The 24,108-nt window shown below is 41.8% G+C and overlaps 1 protein-coding gene across 2 annotated transcripts in view; it reads right to left on the bottom strand.

Moving 5' to 3' along the window:
* cpt1a2b (carnitine palmitoyltransferase 1A2b) overlaps positions 1-24,108 on the bottom strand; it is a 51,304-nt gene that overhangs the window by 7,366 nt on the left and 19,830 nt on the right. For both annotated transcript variants that reach the window (XM_084072770.1, XM_084072771.1), the window contains exons 10-18: positions 23,789-23,984; positions 22,047-22,235; positions 21,732-21,837; positions 19,019-19,135; positions 12,376-12,540; positions 11,476-11,604; positions 9,230-9,385; positions 1,318-1,431; positions 773-865 (exon numbers count right to left, since the gene is read on the bottom strand). In XM_084072770.1, coding sequence (XP_083928896.1) covers positions 773-865; positions 1,318-1,431; positions 9,230-9,385; positions 11,476-11,604; positions 12,376-12,540; positions 19,019-19,135; positions 21,732-21,837; positions 22,047-22,235; positions 23,789-23,984 — 1,265 coding nt within the window. The remainder of the gene's footprint in view (positions 1-772; positions 866-1,317; positions 1,432-9,229; positions 9,386-11,475; positions 11,605-12,375; positions 12,541-19,018; positions 19,136-21,731; positions 21,838-22,046; positions 22,236-23,788; positions 23,985-24,108) is intronic.

Genomic DNA, 24,108 nt, shown 5'->3' with positions numbered 1-24,108 from the left:
AATTTGGGCACATAACAGTCGAATCAGATGATGAATCCCATGGTTTTGCATTGTTCCACACCCGTTTAACACCATAAAAGGGCATGCACTGCGGGGCAATGTGCTTCACGAAGAGTCAAGCACTCCTTAGTACAATGATGTCACTTGTAAAAAAAAGAACAGATCTACAAGCTTACAATGCTTTGCATCTCAACGCCTTGACAGCATGTAGATCTGTTGTATTTGACAAGCTAGTCCCTTGTGCGATGGATCAGCTGAACTTGTGCATACAAAATATTGCTCTCATGTAGAAATGAGAAGAAGGAAGTTACAAAATGCTACATCACAGGACCAAATAATATGCTAATAAAGCATGGCACGACATTATATAAGACTGCATATATTCTTTATATAGACTGCATTGTTCTACTGAGTTAAGAAAAAGAAAAAGAAATCCAGGACACACTGGAATACTATCTGATAGATTATACCTCAGATCTGTATGATCACTGAAGCAAAATCCGTCCTCTGGATTAACATATCATATCCACTGTCCTACACAGGGACTGGACATAGATTTCATCCAGTTTGTTAAAACTCATTGAGTGCCAATGACGTCTTTTGACGGCCATTTTCAGTGTGCCATTAGTGCCAATGACGTATTTTGACGTCACCCCCAAAACAATTTTTTTTTCAAAAAAAACTTGTATTTTTTTTTATTTTTTATTATTATTATTTTTTAAATCTCAAAGGAACTAGGAGAAAACCATTTTCGAAAAGTTTTGATACTTACTGTCTCAGTGCAGGAGTGTTTTGATGACACATGGAAGTTGATCATGTCCTCTCCCACAATAATGTAGGACACTCCATAACCATCGTCAGCCACCTGATAGGAACACAAGACACAGAAGACTATAGTGGAATACAGAATACAATACAAACGGATCAATATATAAAACAATACTCATTGTATATGAAAATGTGTGTTCAAATACAGATTAAAGGAAATCAAGTTGATGTCTAGAATTTCAATTTCTGCTGTACAAAACATTCAGTGAACTGTGATTCACAAATCTAAGTACAGATCATACTGAGTGACATTTGACCAGGACACCAATTCCATACCTAGGCTCTAGTTAATTAATCGAATTATCATCCATTTTATTCATAATCTTAGCAATAATCTATTTAGTCTTATCTATTTGTGTTTTTAGTTTATTCATCACTGTAGTCATGATTTGATTGTTTTTAATTACTGTAATATCCATGTATTTCAGGACTACTGACAAATTGGGTAACAGTTAAATCTTGAACAACGAAATGTAAAACACAGCTTACAGGTCCAAATCCGCCGCCCAGCGAAATGAACTCTGGGTTGTTCTTCAGGTCAAAGAGTTCCATTTGCTGAACGGGAGTCTGACTGGTGGAGAGTCGCCATGGTTCTGACAGGACCTGGGGGGAGAGGGAGAGAGACGCAGAGAACCAATTCTGAGTTATATTCTATCTAGTCTGGGAGGGTTAGCGTCGTAGCTTGGACAGCAGGGGCGCGGCCACTGCGTTGTGATTCAAATCAACAGCCAATGAAGAAAAGGGGGCGGGATCCACATGCAGTGGGTGTTGCATCTAAATAGGATCGACGGGAAGCAATTTCCCCTTGAGAAATTTCGGCCGCCATTGTTGTGTACTGCTGTTTGCCTCTCGTCGGACTTTTTAGACGAGTTGCACAGCTCTCAGACCGGTAAGAGGCGTGTCCGCTCAGATTCAGAGCGTAAGGTACATCCCGCCCACAAATACCAGGGCTCTGGCCCAGAAGTTCCTCGCCAGAGCTGGCGAAAACTTCTGGGAACTCAGATTATATTCTACCTGAACAAGTCATCTGTTTGAGAGAGAGAGAGTGAGAGAGAACACACACATATGATCCTATATAGAAATTGGATTAATGGAGGACCTGCCGGCCGGCCAGTGTTCGGACCTCTGACGCCACGCTCATGTCACCATGACTCAGCCATAACCATATAAGGAGTTTCCAAAGTAGCAACTGCCAAATATGGGGTGTGTTGTCTAACCTCAAATGTGTCGTCCTAGCATCAGGCGCAAAAACAAAATCAGTCAGCTCCATATATGGGCATACACTGATGACATCAAAGATCTCCATATATGGGCATAAAAGGGACAAGGGGACTGACAGATACAGAGATATCCATATGTGGGCATATCAGCATGCCCATTCGATTAATCGAATAATCGAGAGGCACAGTTAATTTTACTATTTGTTTTTAAAATGTATATCAACGAATCAAAGCAAACATGATTGAATAAATCAATTAGTCTGATTAACTGTTGTGGCCCTACTGGAATTGGACAATTTATGCTGTATTTAAAATATCTGAACAAGTACTAAAGCCTAGAAATAATTACTAACAATCGGAGAAACACAAACGTCCTCCATATGTTTAATAAGCTGAAGTGACGAGGAACTAAAAAGTTTAATTTCTCCAGAAGCCCTCGAAAGACAGTCAATGTTAAACTAAACAATGATTTTCTTTGTTTATTGTTCTTGTTTTCCACAACTGATTTGTTTTTAATTGAAATCGGTAATGTTTTATTATCGATTAAATTAATTACATTAAATTGTATAACTGCTGCAGCCCGACACAAGCTCATCCAACCGAGGGCACGCTTGTGTTACCCTGCCTGAGGCTGCATCCCTACACTGTTGAACAATGCCAATGGGTATGATTATATCATTTAGTTCATAGAGGCAGTTCATCATAGACTATAACAACCCTGAGTAGACGACTTTTTACAATTCATGTATCCTCCTAAAGATCTAGGTGTTTGGTAAATGAGCAAAGAATCTTTTAAAATATGTGTTGGGAGAGTAATAGAACGGTGATTCTCAAACCCAGCAGCAGCTCATACAGACATAAGTGTCACTTATAAAGGGTGCCTCGCACAAAGCGGTCCGACTGAGAACCATATCTGAACGTTACAACATACTGCACACACCTTTTCCACAAGAGGGTCATTTTTTAATTCCAAAATTGCATAAAGACTCATAGCACCCTTTAAATACCGAAGTATACACAAATAGAGAGGCATAAACCCTTATTTTCATTTTTTAATACATCTACCAACTCATTGCACTGGCAAGTGTAACACATTGAACTTTATAGAAGCACTCTTCTTCTGATTAAAAAAAGCCCAATTACATAAAAAACAGGTGAAGCAATACTTTTTCATTAAGCCCATCCACCAAGCCTCTCTCTGTAACAGAAATCTATCTCGATCCCCACATATTTTTAACAGCTGTACTGCCTCTATACCAAGCCCCCAGAACCCAGTGCGTGCATTGAAGCGAAATGGACATGCTGGCCATTCGTAGGTACTGCAGCTTAAACGGATGGGGCCACTGCACAGTGTACGAGCGAAAACGGTTTCGACCAATGGGCTTGACTCACGAGCTTGCGCACAAGCTTGCGCACAGGGACGCGCACCTCTGTGACGTAAAACGCGTCACTTCTGTGACGCAGAACGGATCACAGTGGCCCCAAATAGGCTACGCCCATCACACTTTACAACCCGGAAGAAGGGGTGAATTCGCTTCACGCGCTGGGTGAGCAACTCAATGCAAGTGGACGGGAGGCGATATCCGGTGCCCTCTCTATTATTTTTAACTCTATGCTCTATACCCTGGAATCTTAAAGAGCATACTTCATGTCCGACCATAAAAATGTCTAGCCACATCGATTAAAACACGGGAAGTTGCCCGTAGGCAAATCGGACATAAAATGTTGCAGTGGAACATAACAGTCTGCTCTCACTTAGGAGTCTCTTACATTTTTGGCACATTTGTGCGCAAAAATGGGGGGGGGCCCTTGAACGTTGGACGTTGTCTCGTTCCCACTCTCCGGGTTGACTGGTATCTTTTTCGGCAGACCTGCTGAAAAAGATACCGGCGGAAAAGGGCTCCGACTATAATAAACAAGATCCTAAATGGATTAAAGTGAGTGCTGGTATTCCTTTCTAAGAATCTCCTGAAGGACCCCTGGGGGTGTTTGGAAGAGGTGTGTATAATGTAACGTTACAATGTGACATAGCTCTGTTTAACACAATGCTGTATCCCCTCCAACTGTAGATACTTTCTCTTCACACTTGCTTTGGCAATGCAAACTGTTTTCTCAAGCCAATAAAACTCCTTTGATTTGATAATTGTGTTCCCTGACAGAACACCACATGCTCATGGCAGAGACGAGTGTGTTTACTGGGATTAATGACTGTAATTGTGACGCTAGTTACCACAATTGAGTGTATCTCCATAACATTATACCTCTTATCTCAGTTAACCAGTCACAGCCACCCTGTAACCTAGGACCTAAGGCTATCAAAATGGCCTTGTTAAATGCCCGTTCCATAGCCAACAAAACTTTTATCTTAAATGATTTTATCACAGCCAAAGACTTGGACATTTTCTGTCTTTCAGAAACATGGCAAAGGACAGAGGAATATGTCTCTCTAAACGAGCTGTGCCCGCCAAACTTTTCTTTTACCTGTGCCCCCAGACCCTCCCGGTCAAATGCCACCACCAGTCGTGTAGGAGGTGGCATAGCCCTGGTGCACAAGAACTGTTTCTCCTCCAGGATTGTGTGCTCCAGTAGTACATACAGCTCCTTTGAACTCTTAATCACCAAAGTTGGGCACACAAACCCATTTTAATTCATCGACCCCCTGGTTTTAACAGTTCTTTTCTGACCGATTTTAGCGAACTTTTAACCTCCATCATCAAACTGGAAAGGATCATACTTTTAGGTGACTTTAACTTTCATATTAATAACTGTAATGATAATTTTGCCACCAATTTTATTTGTATCACCGAATTTAATTTTATCCAACATGTCTCAGGCCCCACGCACAACAAAGGTAACACACTTGATCTTGTTTTTACTCTTGGCTTAGACATAGATAATATTGTTATTGAGGAAATGACAATAAGCGATCATAAATGCATACTTTTTAACTTAATATTTAAAACTGACACTATAACGGCCAAGCAAGTTAAGCGCTCGCGCATGATCAATGACATGTCGGCAGAAAGATTCTCCACTGCTTATGATAGCAGTGTGGTGCCATCTATTAATGGTGACATCGATACCTTAGTTAATGCTTTTAACCTGCACTGTTCTGACATTTCAGATGTAGTTGCCCCCTTCAAATCCCGCACTGTTTGCACTTTAAACTCCTCCCCCTGGTTAAATGAGGATATTCGTCGTTTTAGACGCAACTGTAGGTGTGTTGAGCGAAAGTGGAAATCCACTGAGCTTGAGGTACACCGTCTTCATTTTAAGAAACTTTTAATTGATTTTAACAGTATGGTTAAGGAGGCGAGAGCTGCCTACTTCACAAACCTTATTTCATCCAGCAAACAAAACCCCAAAGTCCTCTTTGACACCATTAACACCATAGTCAGTCCACAATCTCCTGTCACACCTGTTTTCTCTGCAGAAGACTGTCAAGATTTTCTACATTTTTTTATCAATAAGGTTGCCAGTGTCAGGGCAGGTATTACACCCTCCACCTCAATCCAACCTTTATCTCCAAACCGCCAGTCTACTCTGAATTCCTATTTACCCATTTCCCTCCATGACCTAACAGAGCTGGTGAGTAGCACAAAAACCTCCTCTAGCCCCTTAGACATCATTCCAACCTCTCTGTTAAAGGACGTTTTTAGCACTATTGGTCCACGTCTGCTTTCCATCATCAACCTCTCGTTGGTCTCTGGCCAGGTCCCTGCCTATTTCAAACAGGCAATCGTTCAGCCGCTTTAAAAAAAGCCAAGCCTGGATGCTTCGTTACCAAGTAACTATCGGCCTATCTCGAAGTTACCTTTTATGTCCAAAATTTTAGAAAAAAATGTTGCCAACCAGCTATTTTAAATGAACACCATATTTTTGACAAATTCCAGTCAGGCTTTCGCCAACAACACTCCACGGAGCCTGCACTTTTAAGAGTATCTAACGATTTACTGATGTCTGCAGACTCTGGTAAATGCTCCATTTTAGTACTACTGGACCTTAGTGTTGCTTTTGACACGGTAGATCACAATGTTTTGACCAACAGGCTCAGAAATTGGGTGGGAGTCTCAGGGAGTGCCCTGGAATGGTTCAAGTCCTACCTCTCTGGTAGATGTTTCTCTGTTGCATTAGGCCCTCATGTGTCGAAGTCGGTCCCCCTTTCCTGTGGGGTCCCCCAAGGCTCGGTACTTGGTCCAATTTTATTTTCACTGTATTTGCTCCCACTAGGACACATTATAAATTCTTTTAAAGGCATCTCCTATCACCTTTACGCGGATGATATCCAGCTGTATTGCTCATTTAACCCTGACTGCCCTGATAATTTTAATTCTAATATTACTATTTTAAACGAGTGTCTGTCTGCCATTAAGGCCTGGTTAGCAAACAACTTTCTGCAGTTAAATGAGGCCAAAACCGAGGTGCTCATTGTGGCCTCTGATGGCGTTAAATCCAAGGTGGCTGATTGTTTAGGGTCCCTCAAAAGCAATGTGAGCCCCAACCTCAGGAATCTTGGGGTCATTTTTGATCAGGGCATGCTCCTCGACACACACATTAAATCAGTGACCCGCACCTGTTTTTTCCACTTCAGGAATATTGCGAAGCTTAGGTCGATTGTTTCACATTCTGACCTAGAAATGATCATACATGCCTTCGTTTCCTCTCGCCTTGACTACTGCAATTCGGTTCTCACCTGCCTCAATAAAACATCCATCGACCGCCTGCAATTCATTCAAAACACTGCTGCACGACTGTTAACGAGATCAAGCAGAAGGTGTCACATTACTCCAGTTTTGGCATCTTCGCACTGGCTTCCTATACATTTTAGAGTTCAGTTTAAGGTCCTGGTGCTCACTTTTAGAGCTCTGCACAGCCAGGCACCTGAATATTTAACTGACCTACTGGAACCATATGTGCCCAGCAGGACCCTGAGGTCAGCGGACCAGGGTCTATCGGTCATTCCTCGTACCAGGTTAATCACCAAAGGTGACAGAGCCTTTCAGTCTGTAGCGCCTAGACTCTGGAATGCGCTTCCTCGTGGCCTGAGAGCTACAGCGTCTGTGGATATTTTTAAGAATCAGCTAAAAACACTACTGTTTCAACATGCTTTTGGGTAATGTCATTGAGCTTTTCCTCCAATGGTGATATATGTCTGCTGTATTGTTTTTCTCTGAGATGCATTGTGTTTTTGTTTCTGTTTCTAATCATTGAATGTTTTTTGCTGTTTTTATTTCTGCTGTATGTAAAGCACTTTGTGAGTCCTCTCTGTGAAAAGCGCGATACAAATTTACTTACTTACTTACACTCTTCATGTCAATTACATGAAGAGTGTAGGGATGGGTATTGTTAGGATTTTTACGAGTCCGGTTCCGGTTCTGCTTATCGGTTCCGGTTCTTAACGGTTCCATATTTCGGTTCCAAAATGGTAAAAAAAAATAAGAGGTCAAATGTCTATTTAATAGGGATGCACCGAATGGCCAATTCTTGCCCAAAACCGAATATAGGAAACACTTGGCCGACGGCCGAATACCAAATGGCCGAAAAGTATTATTTAAAAAAAATATATATATATACATTTGTTTAAATATTTTGGCAAAACCCTCATATCATAACTATAATGGGTCCATGTTGAGATCAGTTATTTAAAACATATTTATTTATTGTGTAGAATTAATTATCTACTATTGTGTAGTAATAAAATACAATGTCTCAAAACATTGAATAGCCTAACAAAAGGCAATACACTGTAATGTCTGCAGTTGCATTACTGCACACAGCCAAAATGCATTAATAATATTAGGCCATTCCTTCCTTATGGAGAAGTCACTTTAAGTTTCATTTCAGACAGACAGACAGACAGACAGACAGACAGACAGACAGACAGACAGACAGACATACAGACACACACACACTCAAGGAGAAGCGTTTACAGCTGGTGTTATTGTTTTGCTCCGCAGGCCGAGGCTCTTAACTAGCGCTGGTTATTCTATTAATGTTGCACCCTCTGACATGGATTCTAGTTTTCAAGGTGACAACAGCAACGTTTGGTACAAAGTTTGCAGGGCAGGCTAATTCCTTCCTCACTACTTCAGTTGAGAGACAGACATGGTGGTGTCACTGGGGGGGAGAGGGGAGAGGGGAGTGGAGAGGGGGGGGGGGGTGTGCGGGGAGGAATGCGGTTCCTGCTTGGAACAGAATTTCGGTACCCAACCCTAAGTGTAATCAATGTCTATAAAACACAGATGTGTTTTATAGACATGGATTATGCCCTTGTGGATTGAGCTGAGCTTTTTGAGTTTCTATCACATACCGTACATGTTGCCAAAATTCACAATTTTTATTACTTGCAGAATGAGCTTGTTGGCTTGTTCCTTCAAGTAGCAAAAGTGGAGTGTCTCGACAACAATAGAACAATACTTCCACTCTCATTCAGTGACGCCAGAAACGCACAGAGCCAGGCATCATGTCAGGAGGGTTCAATGTTAGTCCAAGAACCATCCTTTGATGAGATCCCTGGGGAACAGCTTTGTTAGGTTCCCTCCCATTATGTTCAGTATTGAGCAGGGGAACATTGGACACTTGGAACTTTGACTCAGGTATTACCACAATGCTTTCATTGGCCAGACTGACAGCTATATTTATTAGATTTAGGGACAGTCCATGACTTTTTTCTTTTTTTGAGTAGGTTTGCTATAGATGCCACAGTATGTTATCGCATGAAATGCTAGGTACTGTATGAGGCTGCTTACTTGTAGCATATCCTTGCTTTCTTAGCTTGTGAAAATGTGTGCATTTAAATATATATTTTCCGAAGCGAACATTTGAAAAAATATTTTGTTGACCCCCAGAAGCAAAGATTTGAGTTACAAATGCTTGCTTAAAAAAACATATATTCAAAGATTTTCACGATTTAAAAAAAATAGCAGATCTACAAGCTCATGGCGTGGCACTCGGTGCCGCGCTATGAGCTTGTATATCTGCTATTTTTGAGTAGCCAAAGAAATCCAAAATGACAGACGCGTCCCCGGATTGAATGGGTTAACACTGAAATCGATTTACCACTTAACCTGTTGTTTGGGAAATGTTCATGGCACTTCTTCTGACCATGCATTTTGTCTCTCTGGACATGATCGGGTGCCAAATGCTCAAAGTAAAGACCACCAATGGCCACACAACCTCACCTCCTTGAGGAAGGGCGAGTCCACCCCTAGGTATTTTGACACCACGTACAGACAGAACAGGTGTCTGTCAATCCCGTCTCCCGTCATGGCCAATCGGTAGAGGTTCTGGTGTTTCTCTGCCGCTTGTCGGAATAGCTCCCCGCAACGCTCCGCCCCCTGTTACACCAAAACAAACTGTCTTGAGTGCATCACAGAGAGCCTCATTTTTATGTATGCAAACGAAAACCTACAGTTCTAGAATCTAGGAGTATATTTGCGTTTGAACGTGTTAGCAATATCAGCGCACACACGCACTTGAAGAAAGTTAAAGGTAGGGTAAGTGATTGTCTTTGGTTAAAATAAGTGTTAAATAGCTCTATATTCTGATAGTACTCATTGCTATAGGGTGTTTGTTCAGTAAAAGGAGTCTCCTTGTCTCTCCAGCTCTTTATAAAACAGAAAATGCATTTTCGTTTCAGTTTCATTTCCAATTTTATCCAATCAGGATAGAGAACTCAATCAGGATATAGATTAAACAAGTGAAATTGGAAGTGATGACACTAAGAAATGAGCAGGCAAAATTTGAACTGGAACACTATAAAAATGAAGCTTAAAAATGTGTACTTTCTCCTGATTGGCTGAGATTTTGACACCTACCGTAAAAAGTATTTTCTGTTTATTAAAGAGCTGCAGAGACGGGGAGACTTCTGTTAATGAACAAACACTCTATAGCAACGATTACTATCAGAATATAGTGCTTTAACCTTTTAACAAAATACTTTTTGTTTTAACCAAAAAATATCACTTACCCTACCTTTAAGTATGAGCTCTGATAATATGATTTTGTAATACTTTACATCAATTTTATTATATATTTATATCCAGTATGTATTCATATGAGACCATAGAAGATAGAACTGAATGCTCTCTCTGTGCAGCCAGAGCACACACACACATTATGGGTAGGCATTATACTAGGATCGCAGGCACACCTAATGCTATCCAGATGTGGTCACAAGCCATTGCACAACAAACAGCTACAATGACTGTAAAGATCAAACCATTATTATCATACAGATCATCTTTCTTACCGTTGCTGTGCTTATCTACTTAATTGGCCTTGTGGCTTGTTCTGGTTTACACTTTTATGAGCTTAGATTCATGTAGTAGTATCAAGTATGTTTCTATATCAGTGGTGCTCAATCTTTTTCATGTCAAGGACACCCAAAATGATATGTATTTGGCCGCGGAACCCCATCTCAAAATATGTTGTTCCAGGGACCCCCCAGAAGCAAAGATTTGAGTTAAAATGTTCGCTTTAAAACAATATTTATTCAAAGATTTGCACACATTTTCACGTTTTTTTTTTTTTTCATATGGATGGAATGTATCTCATCTGTGTCTAATCGGACCTACATGAAGAACATCAGTGGTCCTCAAAGTGGGTTCAGGGGACCCCCAGGGGTCCTTGAGTGGGTTACAGGGGGTCCCCAGCCAAATCATTGATAAGTTAACCAAATAGACCCATCTGTAACTCCCAAATGGACCCGTTAGGGTTCCATTTGTACTCTCTCAAGAGTTAAAGTAACACTGAGAATTGTGGGGTCCCAGGAATCTAAATGGTATGAAATGGGGGTCTGTGGTCTAATACAAATCAATCTGAGGGTCCTTGAAATTAAAAAGGTTGGGAATCACTGCTATAGAACCTATATGGGGGTCCCTGGCATATATTTTCAGATGGGGGGTCCATGGGCAAATAAGAATCAAGTTGGGGGTGACATGATAAGGTTTGAGAACCAGTATTCTACAATGCACAGAAATGCTAAGGCTATGTTGAGACTGGCAGCCCAAATCAGATTTTTGGTTTAGAGTCTAGACCAAAAATATGATTTCAATCTGTCTAGACAGATTCTGACCAAAAGAAAACATGAGGTGAAAGAAAGGAGGGAAAAAAAGAACACACACACACACACGCACACGCACACGCACACACACAGAACTAGCAACAACTAATGAGACACAGAGGTGGCTCCCGGATTGAAAGGTATAACAATGTATGGGTTACAACAGGTCTAAATGGGTTAAGCTCTATTTTGCACGCCGGTGTTGCACAGTGAAAATAGCCGATCTACAAGCTCACAACGCGTCGCACTATGACGTGTTGTGAGCTTAGATGCAATATTCAAAAAATAGCCTATAATCTTTGCCTAAAATGACATGGCAAAAATAGGGAGGCCAGGTTGAAACAAGTAGTTCTGGTCATTTACCTCTCCAGCCTCCATAGCCTTGACGAAGGCACAACTCTCGTTGGAACAAGAGCGGACAGTCTCAGTGCGACCTTCTCTAAACAGACGGGTCATAGAGGCCTCGTAGGTCAGACAGAAACCACAACGATCCTGGAAGAGAGGAGAGAAGAGGAGCAGAGGAGGATGAGTAGAGGAAGAGAACAGCGGAAGAGGTGGAGAAGAGGAGAGTGGAGGAAGAGGGAAAGAGAAGGAGATAAGGGAAAGAAAGACATGAGGAGAGGCGAAGAAGAGAGGAGTAGGAATAGGCGAAGATAGAGGAAAAGGTAGAGAAGATGGAGGAGAGAGGAGTGGATGTGGGAGAGAAGATAAAACTCATTTTTAATAGGTGTTCTTAATGTGTTTATTAAAGAAATAAGCCTCGCAAGGCCAAGGTTTACCATCAAACGCCCAATATCAAACGCCCAATATGCAAGGGACAGGGTGTCCAACAAGAACATGGTAACTTGTAGTGCTATATACTGTGACAAGGTACAATTTTTTTTACAGAATTACCGCAGGTTTTTTAATTGTTGCAGGGTTGTTGTTTTTTTTGTGCATGGATTTCATTTTGTTGACATATATCTGTACATGTAGAAATATGTAAAAATGGTTTACATGTAACGCATATAACATCATTAAAAAAAATGGAACCAAAGCGATTTAGAAAAACTGTAAAGCTGCAGGTTTATCTGTGTAAAACCATTGGGACCTGTGCGTGTATAACCATTGGGACCTGTGCATGTATAACCATTGGGACCTGTGCGTGTATAACCATTGGGACCTGTGTGTGTGTGTGTGTGTGTGTGTGTGTGTGTGTGTGTGTGTGTGTGTGTGTGTGTGTGTGTGTGTGTGTGTGTGTGTGTGTGTGTGTGTGTGTCTCACTCTGTAGTAGGCCAGCTGCAGACTGAGTTGTATAAAGGCATCAGGACTGATACGCAGCTTCTTGATGCGTCCCTTGCCAAACTCCCTGAACGGGAAAACATGACAGTCTACATCATCTGCCAACGACTGGGCAACAGCCAGAGAACTGGCTACCTGGACCTGGACCTGAGATGAGAGAGAGAAGAGCACAGTAGAGAAGAAAGTGAAAAAAAGGAAGCAAAGAGAATATCAAAAGATAAAGTCAAGTTGCTTTGGAAACCAAAGGCCTATTTGACTTGACCTGTGAACTGATCATATCTGTGTGACCCCTGCTCTACCCCACCTCTATCCTCTCTTATCACAAAAACTACAAATGATGGCGCGCACACACACACACACACACACACACACACACACACACACACACACACACACACACACACACACACACACACACACACACACACACACACACACACACACACACACACACACACACACACACACACACACACACACACACACACACCTGTAAACCTGTGTTGTAACAATGAAGTTGTAACAGAAAATTACACTCTTCAGACAATACAATTTATTTTAAGCTTGTTAATGTAGGGTAAATGCTTGCAGAAATAACAGCATTCCAAGACTCCCAAGCTGCAGAATGAATGATTGTCTGACCGGTCCGGTCATGGAAAATTACCACTGCATGCTATGTAAGTGTGAGATCAATCAGACAACCAGACAGACAGATAATAATACCTCTAATTATATTTTTGCAACTCAAAATGCATTTTATACATCTACAATATTTTCAAAATGCATGAGAAATACAGGTAGATATGTCAGCATTAGAACACATGCTTGCATGATACTGGGTTTCTGCCATAAATACTCAAGACGCCAAACGACTGCTGCGTTAAAGCTACATCTTTCAGACTTATTGACACAGATGCAAGAATAATAGAATCAATTTGGCAGCAATGGAAAGAATGGTATTGAGTGGGGTTAGACACAACTGAATTACAAAATGCATTAGTGTCAAGGCATGAAAGAGCAGATAGCCATGACAGTTTCCTCTCTGCTGTACGGAAACCATACCAGTGCATACAACACCCACCAGCATGACAGTTGACATACACGGACAATACGTGCACTCAAGGTTTCTGATGGAAACAGTCACGCCACCTACATAACACAAATCTGCTGCAGCTCAGCACAGGAAATGCGCATTGCACAGAAACTAACGTTCATGACGAGTTACCGCTTGCCCTGATGAAGACCAGCCATGTGGTTGAAAGATTTGTTCTTTTTGTAGCCACCGTCATGGAAATGTATGTGTTGTTGTTTGGTTCTATTTTGGGTCTATTTTATGACATGTTTTTCCAATTGTGTCAGAAGAATATTTAACCAATTGCCTTTGTCTACACTGTTGCCTGCACAAATCTGCGATAATCAACTAGAGCTTCACTTGCACTCTCTCTGGGGTGGCCGAAGCCGAGTGGGTAGAGAGTTCGTCTAGTAATCATAAGGTCACTGGAGCTTAATAACCATCTGAACAGCCATCAGCTGGTGAAGCCCCTCTCTCGTTTTTTGTTACAGCCACCATGCCTTTGGCCTGGTGGAGACAATAAGTATAGCAGTGACAGTATGGGGTGATCACTTATCTCCTGTTTGTTTTTGATAAGGTTTGGCTGAATCAGTTGTTTTTAAGCGGCCACTGGTGGTTTAATTTGGGCTTTTTAATGTTGATTAAGTAGTTGGCAAGAACCCACACAACCCTTCCAGAAGTATGGCAGTGACACTGTGCGGTCACTTTTTAAGTTTGTTCAGGCTGTGCAGTTGCTAATTTTGAGCAGTTGCCAGTGGATTGCAATGAGTCTGATCTCATTAAACCTTCAGGAGTAGAAACATACCAAGAATGTTGTGAAATCGATGACAGGATTAACAGATTGTAATGGTCAGACAGATAAAAGGCTGATTGGCTGCTATACAAATATATATAAATATGTGTGTGTGCGTGTGCGTGTGTGTGTGTGTGTGTATGTATATATATCTTTTTCCTTTTCTTGATGGTAAATATTTCTTTGTTACCTTGAACATGATGTCTCCCCATCATGCTGCATCTACTGTACTTTTTTTCTCCTTGCCTGTAACCTGTCTAACCTGCTGTACATGTCTTTGGTGCCTGAATTTCCCCCGCGGGATCAATAAAAGGTCTTAACTCTCTACTTCCTCAGGGCTGAGAAAACCGTGTTAAGACTCTTAGGTGACCAGTAGTAGAATAGAATACTTTTATTGACAAATTGGCTTTTATTTAAAGGACGACTTCACCACTTTTCAACCTATCTTCATATAATTGGTCCTCACTAATACTCATGATAAAATGGTACCATTTTTTTCTCTTTGGTCTGTGTCTCGTAGGAGGGCTGAGGACAGTCCATAAACCGTCTACCAGTGACATCATCATTAGGCAGGTTTTTTTTTTTCAAGATTTCAAGTTTAATTTTTATTAACGCGAGAACAATGGCTTCTATTATTGCATTGCAACTTTCCAGGAATAGAAAGCCTGCAGTTTCTATTAGCTTGGATTCCTCATCGATGATGTCACTGGTGAACTGTCCACAGCCCTCCTCTGAGACAAAGACCGAGTAGAAGACATTGGTACCATTTTATCATGAGCATTAGTGAGGACCAATTATATGAAGATAGGTTGAAAATGGGTGAAGTCGTCCTTTAAAAAAAACGTGGATTATACATTAAAATCACACCCTGTGTGAAGGAAGCGGTGCCTTTGGGGCGGGCCTTAACTCATTTCAATGCGTCCCTATTGGTGGTCTGAGTCCACTTACCAAATTTGTACTTGGGAGCATGCTGCAAACTGGAATGATGGCTGTTTAAAGCCCAGCCAATGGGCAGACAGAGGGGGCGGGGCTTAAGTAATGACAGTTAGTCCCTATTGCTGGCTTTAGTCCATGTACAAAATTTGTACTCCATAGCATGCTGCGAACTTGAGTTATGGCTGTTTGAAGGCCAGCCAATGGGAAGACAGAGGGGGCGGGGCTTCAGCAATTCATGCTGGGCCCTATTGGTGGTCTAAGTCCACATACCAAATGTGGACTTGGTGGCATGCTGCAAACTGGAGTTATAGCTGTTTAAAATCCCGTGCTCATCCCGTGCTCATACGGGCGCGGGGGGTCCCTGGACCCCTCTTTGATAACTTCATCAATTCATGCTCGTGCCTATTGGTGGTCTAAGTCCACATACCAAATGTGGACTTGGTGGCATGCTGCAAACTGGAGTTATAGCTGTTTAAAATCCCGTGCTCATCCCGTGCTCATACGGGCGCGGGGGGTCCCTGGACCCCTCTTTGATAACTTCATCAATTCATGCTCGTGCCTATTGGTGGTCTAAGTCCACATACCAAATGTGGATTTGGTGGCATGCTGCAAACTGGAGTTATAGCTGTTTAAAATCCCGTGCTCATCCCGTGCTCATACGGGCGCTGGGGGTCCCTGGACCCCTTTTTGATAACGTCATCAATTCATGCTCGTCCCTATTGGTGGTCTAAGTCCACATACCAAATTTGGACTTGGTGGCATGCTGCAAACTGAAGTTATAGCTGTTTGCTTCTTTGCCGTGCTCATCCCGTGCTGAAACCGCCGGCCGGACGGACATACAAAAGTCAAAAGCCACGTATAGAGCGGTTGGCACCGCTAAAAAGCCAAAGCTAGTTTTCATTGTTTATATTTCCAGTAGTGATGTTATCAGAGCCTGCATGGAGCCTCAGGCACGCTATGCATGCATCTAAGCCCAGACCCAGAAAATGCTGGAGACAGAAGAATGGAGACATGCTGTGACCTATTCTTGAGGTTCTGGCAGCTTCCGTTAGCAAGACCCCATGGTACACGTGCCAAACTCAATGACTTCTTTTTGACACTTTCACGCACTTCTTTTTCAGACATGTTGAACACTTACGAAATAGATAGATAGATAGATATGTGTGTTAGGTGAGATAGATATGTGTGTTAGGTGAGACAGACAGACAGACAGACAGACAGACAGACAGACAGACAGACAGACAGACAGACCGACGAAAGCAAGTTTGTGCATGTTTAATTATTTAGACTACCTCCCCCTGTGATCTTTATCTTTCTATGGTTTCTATCAGTGTTTACTATTCTAGGGTGTGTCTCTGTGATATGAACGGGAGTGTGAGGGTATTTTACTCTCTTGGAAAGTTTTCTTGGTTGGCCACAGACAAAATAATTATTTATTTTCACTCTCACAAACACACACCCCTTAACATTTGCACACAATGAGGCAGTAACAGTCTGTAACACTCTTCTTATTACTTAGATTATTATCTTCTATTCTATCCATCTGAATACATCCACACTAAACACTTAAAAGCTAACATGTCAAAGTTTGAACCGAGTTTCTAGCTCAAAGTATGTGGAAGGAAGTAGTTAACTTAAGAGTGAAGTAGTTGCATCAGTGGTTGCATATAGCCATTGACCTGGCTCAGAGGATGTGAGGTCAGAGGATAGTGGAGACATAACGTGGCTAGTCTTTCAAACCAGACCATCTCTGGGGGGTTCAACATCTCATTTGCAGCAATATTTATGTGCGCATGCTACACCATCTGGAAAACTATGTAGGGACTGGAAGTGACTGATATGGGGAAATTCCCTGTTACTTTCAATTTCACTCTCACATGTACAGTACTACAAACACTGCTGACACGCAATACCATCTGATTGATGAAAAGGAACTCAGCCATGAGGGCAGAACACTTGCCAACAAACTATAAGGGACTGCAGGGCTAGGGCTTTCACGACTAGTCATTTTTACTAGTCGACTAATTTGACCCACTGTTCGAGGTTTACCTAGAGCATTATGTAATAATAAAGACGCTCTGGGGCACAGCATTTCGCAGCAGCTAGGTTGCCGTGACAACGGATATACAAAAACAAACGCACGTGTTGAGAACTTACACTGCAACGAAGAACAGCATTTCACAATTGCCACAATCCACATCCATTTTAGCTGCTATAATAAGGAATGGAAACTGGACTCACCAAAATGACTATCTGCCATGTCTCTCGTTAAACAAAGTACACAATTAATGTTGTCATTTTATCAACTGGCCCCTGGCCCCTTGTCATTTCTGTAATGTGGCCCACAGGTTCAGCTATTTGAGTATCCCAAACAGTCTATGCTTAATAGACTAATACAGAGTTGACCAGGGTCCTCGAGAGCTGCTTTTTTTGGGGGGCCTGCATGACTCAAAGGTTAGACATTAATGTCTCGCTTTGGGCCTGCTCTTTTTTACCCATGGAGGGTTTCTGCATCGCGCTCACTGATTTACAGTAGCTTAACATGCTGCTGTAAGTCATTGAGCATCTTAAGAGCGGAGCCATCAGCGCCAATTATAATGGTATTCCATTTGTTGCAATAGATGGTTAAATCTATGACTGTTCATGATGGTACTACTATACGATTTGCATGTATAATGACCGTGGGCAGATTGCTGAACTAGTTCAAGCCATCTTGGTATTAAACTCCTGTATGACATTGAAGGCAAATTGGACTGCAAATGACAGCGATAGAGCGATGTCAAGGAAATGTTAATGGACGGACGGACAAAGGGCACACAGTAATAATACGACCCGTTGTTGACAGGGATATAAAAACAAACTACTGGTGTCAATGTCCTGCATGTGCTTGCTGTAGGTTCAAGAATTCAACCTTTTTCCTCAGCCAACCTGTGCCCAATAACTGCTACATGTTGAAATCCTGTGTTAACACATTCACTGCCAGGGGTTTTCTAAAACAGGCTGCAGCCTCTGCCAGCATTTTTTTACGATTTTCTGACCTTTTCAAGTAGTCACAGAATATTCATCTCCAGCATGATCGGATGGTTGCTAATCACGGAGGGTTTCACTGTGCTTCCGCGAGAAAAAAAAAAGTCATCGCGACCTCCTGTTTGCTTGTCATACGCTGTTGAAAATAGCATGTCTCGCCAAAAATACATAGTAAAACACAGGAGCCGAGATACGGAATATTTAATAAATACTTTAACAGGGAAGTGAATGGAGGAATAAATCTTTGGATCACGTTATCTCCTGGTTCTGTCTGAAAACAAAAAATAAAACATACCCTCTGTGTATGTGCGCACATACACATGGATAATGTAGAAGTAGGAACCATGCACACGTCAAAGGGTTCTATTACTTCGCTTTTTCCTCCTTACTAGTGTCGCCATGCTTTACCATTATTGCTGCTACAATGTTGAGGAACCAAAACCAAAAGAATTGTACTCGTGCAAAAGATGAAACAATAAGAATAACGAATCTAATGGAGTTGAGACAACCGATGTTCAGGAGGGAAGACCACGCCTGATAACAAACCACACCTGACGAGTCCTCCCATCATGCCACTCAGCGAGGCATAATACCCAGCCACGTCTACCGTCAAGTGTGCTTAGTATCTCACACGTACACATGCAGTTATGCAAAGCACACACACATACGTACACAAAATACCGTAAAGGAACATGTGCACGTACCCACATACATACACATTACACAGCAAAAGACACACACATACATTACATACACATTACACACAAACACACACACATCCAGGGCGTGTATAGTACCTCGGATGGGATGTCCCAGGCGAGGCGCTGTGGATGAGGCAGAGAGCGATCGATGTCTCCTTTGCAGTGTCCGTCCTCCGTGTAACCCAGCTGGAAGGCATCTGTGGCCAGAGTGAACTGGAGACATGGAACAAGTGTAGAGCAACACACAGACAGAGATATATCAAGTTCACTTTCAAGTGTATTACCCACAAGTAAGACGCGCGAACACTGGAAGCGAACGCAGCTCAAAAATATTGTGTATTTACGGACTTTGTGTGTGTGTGTGTGTGTGTGTGTTTGTGTTTTGACTGTAGCTGCACTCTGGCGCACTCTGTCGGCCGCACCCAGGCAGTGCACTGCAAACAGACAGACACACACACAAGCCGAGCATAGTAAGCTCCACTTGGGCGGAGGCGCCTCCTTCCGCGTTCGCAATCATATAGGCCTTTCATACAGTCTGTAGGCCTATATTCTGCTTATCTACTAGAGATGCACCGATTGCAAAATTATTGTCCGATACCGATTCCCGTTTTTTTTTATAAGTCTGACCTGCTGATACCGATTTTCTATCTAAGAACTAGACAGTAGGGCTGCTCCAATGCCACTTTTTTTCAGGCCGAGTACAAGTACTTCATTTTGTGTATTCGCAAATACAGAGTACCAATAAGATTAAACCAGGACACTGGAAGAACCAAGAACACTTATGCCATATCACAATAGTACAATATCCAAAATCACAAGCGAAATCCAGTCTAATATCATGATATGGCTATAATATTGATGCGCTGCCTATGCAACCTAAAGGGATGACAAAAAGAAGAATTTTATAAAGAATACTACTGTAGCCTATATATATTTTTTTGTTTGTACCATTGCTGTGTCACTGTTATAGAGCTGCATGATAATGGAAAAACATATTATGGGTCCATATTGAGATCAGTTATTATTATTATTTAAATGTTAATATTTTTTAACAAACAAAATCTTATCTTAACACTCTACCCGCCGGGCCCGTAGCCTACGGGCCGATAAATCCAACTGTAAAGCGCCGATCCCGTAGCCTACGGGCCGTGGTGCTTTTTCCTTTTTTTCGAAAAAAAAAAACTTTTTTCAATTTTCTACACGGACCATTTCATTGTAACACCACCGGAAAGCCCTTATTTGGGATTCCGGTTTTGCCGAAGCCGTCAGCCCTCATTCTAATGACGAAACTGAAACAAAATGTTCTCCTTGTTGTTTTCTTCTCCTCGGTGATCACTGTCTAACATAAACCGTTCTAACTACAACATGGAAGCACCGTTTGACACGCGTTCTTCAGTGGTAGAAGCAGGCAGATGTCTGCGATGTTTACAAACAGTGCACGGCTCAATTTTAAGGATTTTAACAAGATTTATGGCGACGTGAAAAAAACAAAAAACAACAATAAAACGTTGGCACTGGTGAGTACATTATGAGATTAACCTATGGCGGTCAATGTGTTAATGAAAATTTGTTTTCTTATTTTGACTAAAAGCTAAAATAAGGTGTTCCAATTCAGACACATACTGTAGCAGTACATGCATGTCTGCATTTAATAGGTTTCAAGGTGAGAAATGTACTGTATGTCACTCTAGTCTAGTCTCTTGCCTTTCAATGATATCAAAGGCAAATGTGATTACCTTATGTCACTGCTTCAGTTTTGGCTTAATTTAACCTCTGTATAGGGACTTAAAATGTTACACTACTCTCTGTTGCTCAGTGTACTTTGTTAAACTTTCGGACGAGACTTTTATAGGCTACAGCTGGATAGACGACAAGACGCCTAGACGGATGGCACCTAGTAATTAATTTGGAACAAGAGGCAACCCTGCAGGCAGAAGGGAGCAGCTCTCTATGGGAGAAGTGTACACACACACACACACACACACACACACACACACACACACACACAGTCCCAAAGTTGTACTGTCTTTTCAACAACAATGCAAAGACAGACAGGGGCGTGATTTCTTTTTGGAACTGGCTAAAATAAAGGGATGTTTATAGGCTGTTTGTTCTGTAGCCTGCAACAGCTTTTGCAATGCTGTTGTCTGTCAATGAAAGCGAAAGTAACTGCATGGACCGTCTGAGAAGCCTGGTGAAGCAATGTTACTGCCTTTAACTCTTTAAGACCGGGAACTCATCTGTGTGTCATTTTTAGATTTCATTGGGCTATTCAAAAATAGCAGATCTACAAGCTCATAGCGCGGCACCGAGTGCCGCGCTATGAGCTTGTAGATCTGCTATTTTTTAGAAAAATCGTGAACATTTGTGCAAATCTTTTATATAAATTTTTAACTCAAATCTTTGCTTCTGGGGGTCCCTGGAACAAAATATCTTTAGATGGGAGGGGGTTCGTGGACAAATACATTTTGTGGGTCCTTGACATGAAAAAAACTTTGAAAACCATTGATAATATAGCAACATAAGTAAAAAAGGAATTAATTCGTAAAATCCTAAACTTAAAAACACTATTGTTACAAAAACACGCCAACACTTCACTAAATAGTGGCATACTATGGGACTGTGACCTCATCTGTACACACAAATGCATACTGTGCATGCACACACAGAGACGCAAAAGCACACATACTGTACTCGCACACACAAACCTGTGGATGCAGAATCACTCCAAGAAAGTATGAAACAAATGCACACACACACGGATAACCACAAATAAATGTACAAACAATCCAGAAATACACACACACACCTCCCAGAGGTGTGCTACTGTCGGTGCATCAGCCCAGGAGTGCTCTGCATTCAGCCCATTCTTCCCGTTTTTATAGATGACGATGGAGAATGACTTATCAAACCACCTGAGAGAAACAGAGAATGACGGAGAGAGAGAGAGAGAGAGGACAGAGAGATTCGGGCAGGGACAGAGGAAGGAAGAGAGCCAGAGATTGAGAGAAGGAGGAAGTGTATCATACTGTAAGTTTGACTCATTTCAGAACGTATCGTAGGTCACATGGCGCAAAGTTAAAAACTTGGAGCCGATCCATCTCTCTCTCTCTCTCTCCCTCACCTGTCGTAGCATCTCCCATGCAGGAGAGACTTGGCATAGCGGTCCAGGTTCCCCGCTGGGTCATCTCCCATCATGCCTTGCTCCTCATCGTCCAGGGTTACAAAGAAAGCAGACCTTTCAATTGCGTCCAATGATCGCTTGTTGACCCCCGAGTTGAAGTAGCACTTTCTAGTCTGAGACCACGGCATCCTGCCAGGAACACACACACACACACACACACACACACACACACACACACACCAGTAAGTAACCACATATTCACCACACATACATATTATAATCAAACACAAACAAATAAAAGGGCAACATTGTTAATAAGAAACATTAAGCATAATGTTTGACAGAGAGCCAAAGGGGACTGCAATGTACAAAAAACGAATCCAATATCTATTCTGATTTTTTTTCTATTGTTATTCCTAAATGATACACCATCCGCTCAATACAACAGTAATGCCTTAGATAAACGAAAGATTACTTAAACGAATGCAATGCCAGAGATAAGTGCCATCATATCAAGTGCCCCTGGGGATGCTAATCCAGCCGTGCTTGCAAAATACTATTTAGTCCGTGTTGAAAATTATATAGTCCTTATGTTTGTTTATACCTCCAGTATCTTCTGTGCAAAGGCGCCTCGGCCTTGCATACAAATATAATTTAGTTTGTCGAAAATGAGGTAGTCCCTGACGAATAAAAAACGTTTCAAAAAACTATTTCAAAAATAGCCAATCAACAAGCTTGTAGATTGGCTATTTTTACTTCACTTTGTGAATTATATATTTCTTGTTTGCTTATAAATGTAATGTTCTGAAACAGAAACTTTAGGCAAATATGTTTTTTTTTTATCATTTAGAAAAACGTTTAGACAGAATATCGGTCAAAAATGTCACCCACAAAACTGGTATTGGCCCTTTAGTCTGTGTTGAGAGTGCATGTGGTGTTTGTAAAAGAGAAATTGAGTTGAGGAACTTTCACAACTTGCCTTATACACAAACAGCATGCAATCACATGATGAAATAAAAGTTAGCTGATACTGTAAGTGAACAGGAAGCGGTGTACGCTTCCCGTTTACTTTAATCTAACACAGGAAGGCTGTCTGTCCCTTCCCTATGACAACGCTCCAAGCACACTCACTTTCCTTTTTCCATCGCAGTCTGAAAACTATTTGTATAACTATGACATCATTACCATCAAAACAAAGCTAATACAAACTAAGCTAATCTCTTATAACAATCAATCACTCTACATTCAAGTAATACAGTCAGGGGTAGGTAACCTTGGTACAGGAGAGGGTGACGACTGGCACACTGGCATGAGAGAGAAAATATTTTTTCTTTTAAAATAAAATATTTTACCCTCACATCTGTATGCAAATTACATCCTGCACACAATTCTATATTTATTAAAACTCTGAACTCTGACTGAGGAGGGAGTATGGGAGATAGGTGGGTTATTGGGTTATTGCTCCGAGTCTAAAGATCATAACAACGTCCTGATGTGAAAGAAGACCTATAGAAAATAGCCGATCTACAAGCTCACAACGCGTCGCATCGCTACGCGTCGTGAGCTTGTAGATCTGCTATTTTCAAATATTTTAGTACTTTTACTTTTAGTACTTTAAGTACATTTTGATGAATACTTTTGTACTATTACTCAAGTACAGAGTACTTCTAAATTGCAGTAGTGATACTTTTACTTAAGCAAAACATTTGAGTACTTTTTCCACCACTGGTCCTATCCCGTACCTGTCTCCAGCAGTGAGGGCCCCCAGCTTGTCCTCTCCAGGCTGCGCGGGTGAGGTGTCATCCAGGATCCGCTGGATCTGGTACTCGATCTCCCGCGGACACAGCAGCCGGCCGGCGCGGTACACCCACAGACGGAAGAAACGACCCTTGTGATACACTGCTAAAAACTCACTGTCCTGCCAGTGCTGTAGTACATCTGGCGGGGAGATGGTGATATATGAGAGAGAGAGAGAGAGACAGAGAGACAGAGAGAGAGGAGGGTTTATGGCCAGGGGTGCACATAACTGGTGCGCAGGTGCGCATGCGCACCCACAATAAAA

The sequence above is a fragment of the Gymnoscopelus microlampas genome (assembly GCF_963454915.1).
Source record: "Gymnoscopelus microlampas genome assembly, chromosome: 11".
Lineage (NCBI taxonomy): Eukaryota > Metazoa > Chordata > Actinopteri > Myctophiformes > Myctophidae > Gymnoscopelus > Gymnoscopelus microlampas.
The sequence above is the reverse complement of the archived record's forward strand: the minus strand, read 5'-3'. Positions and strand labels throughout refer to the sequence as shown.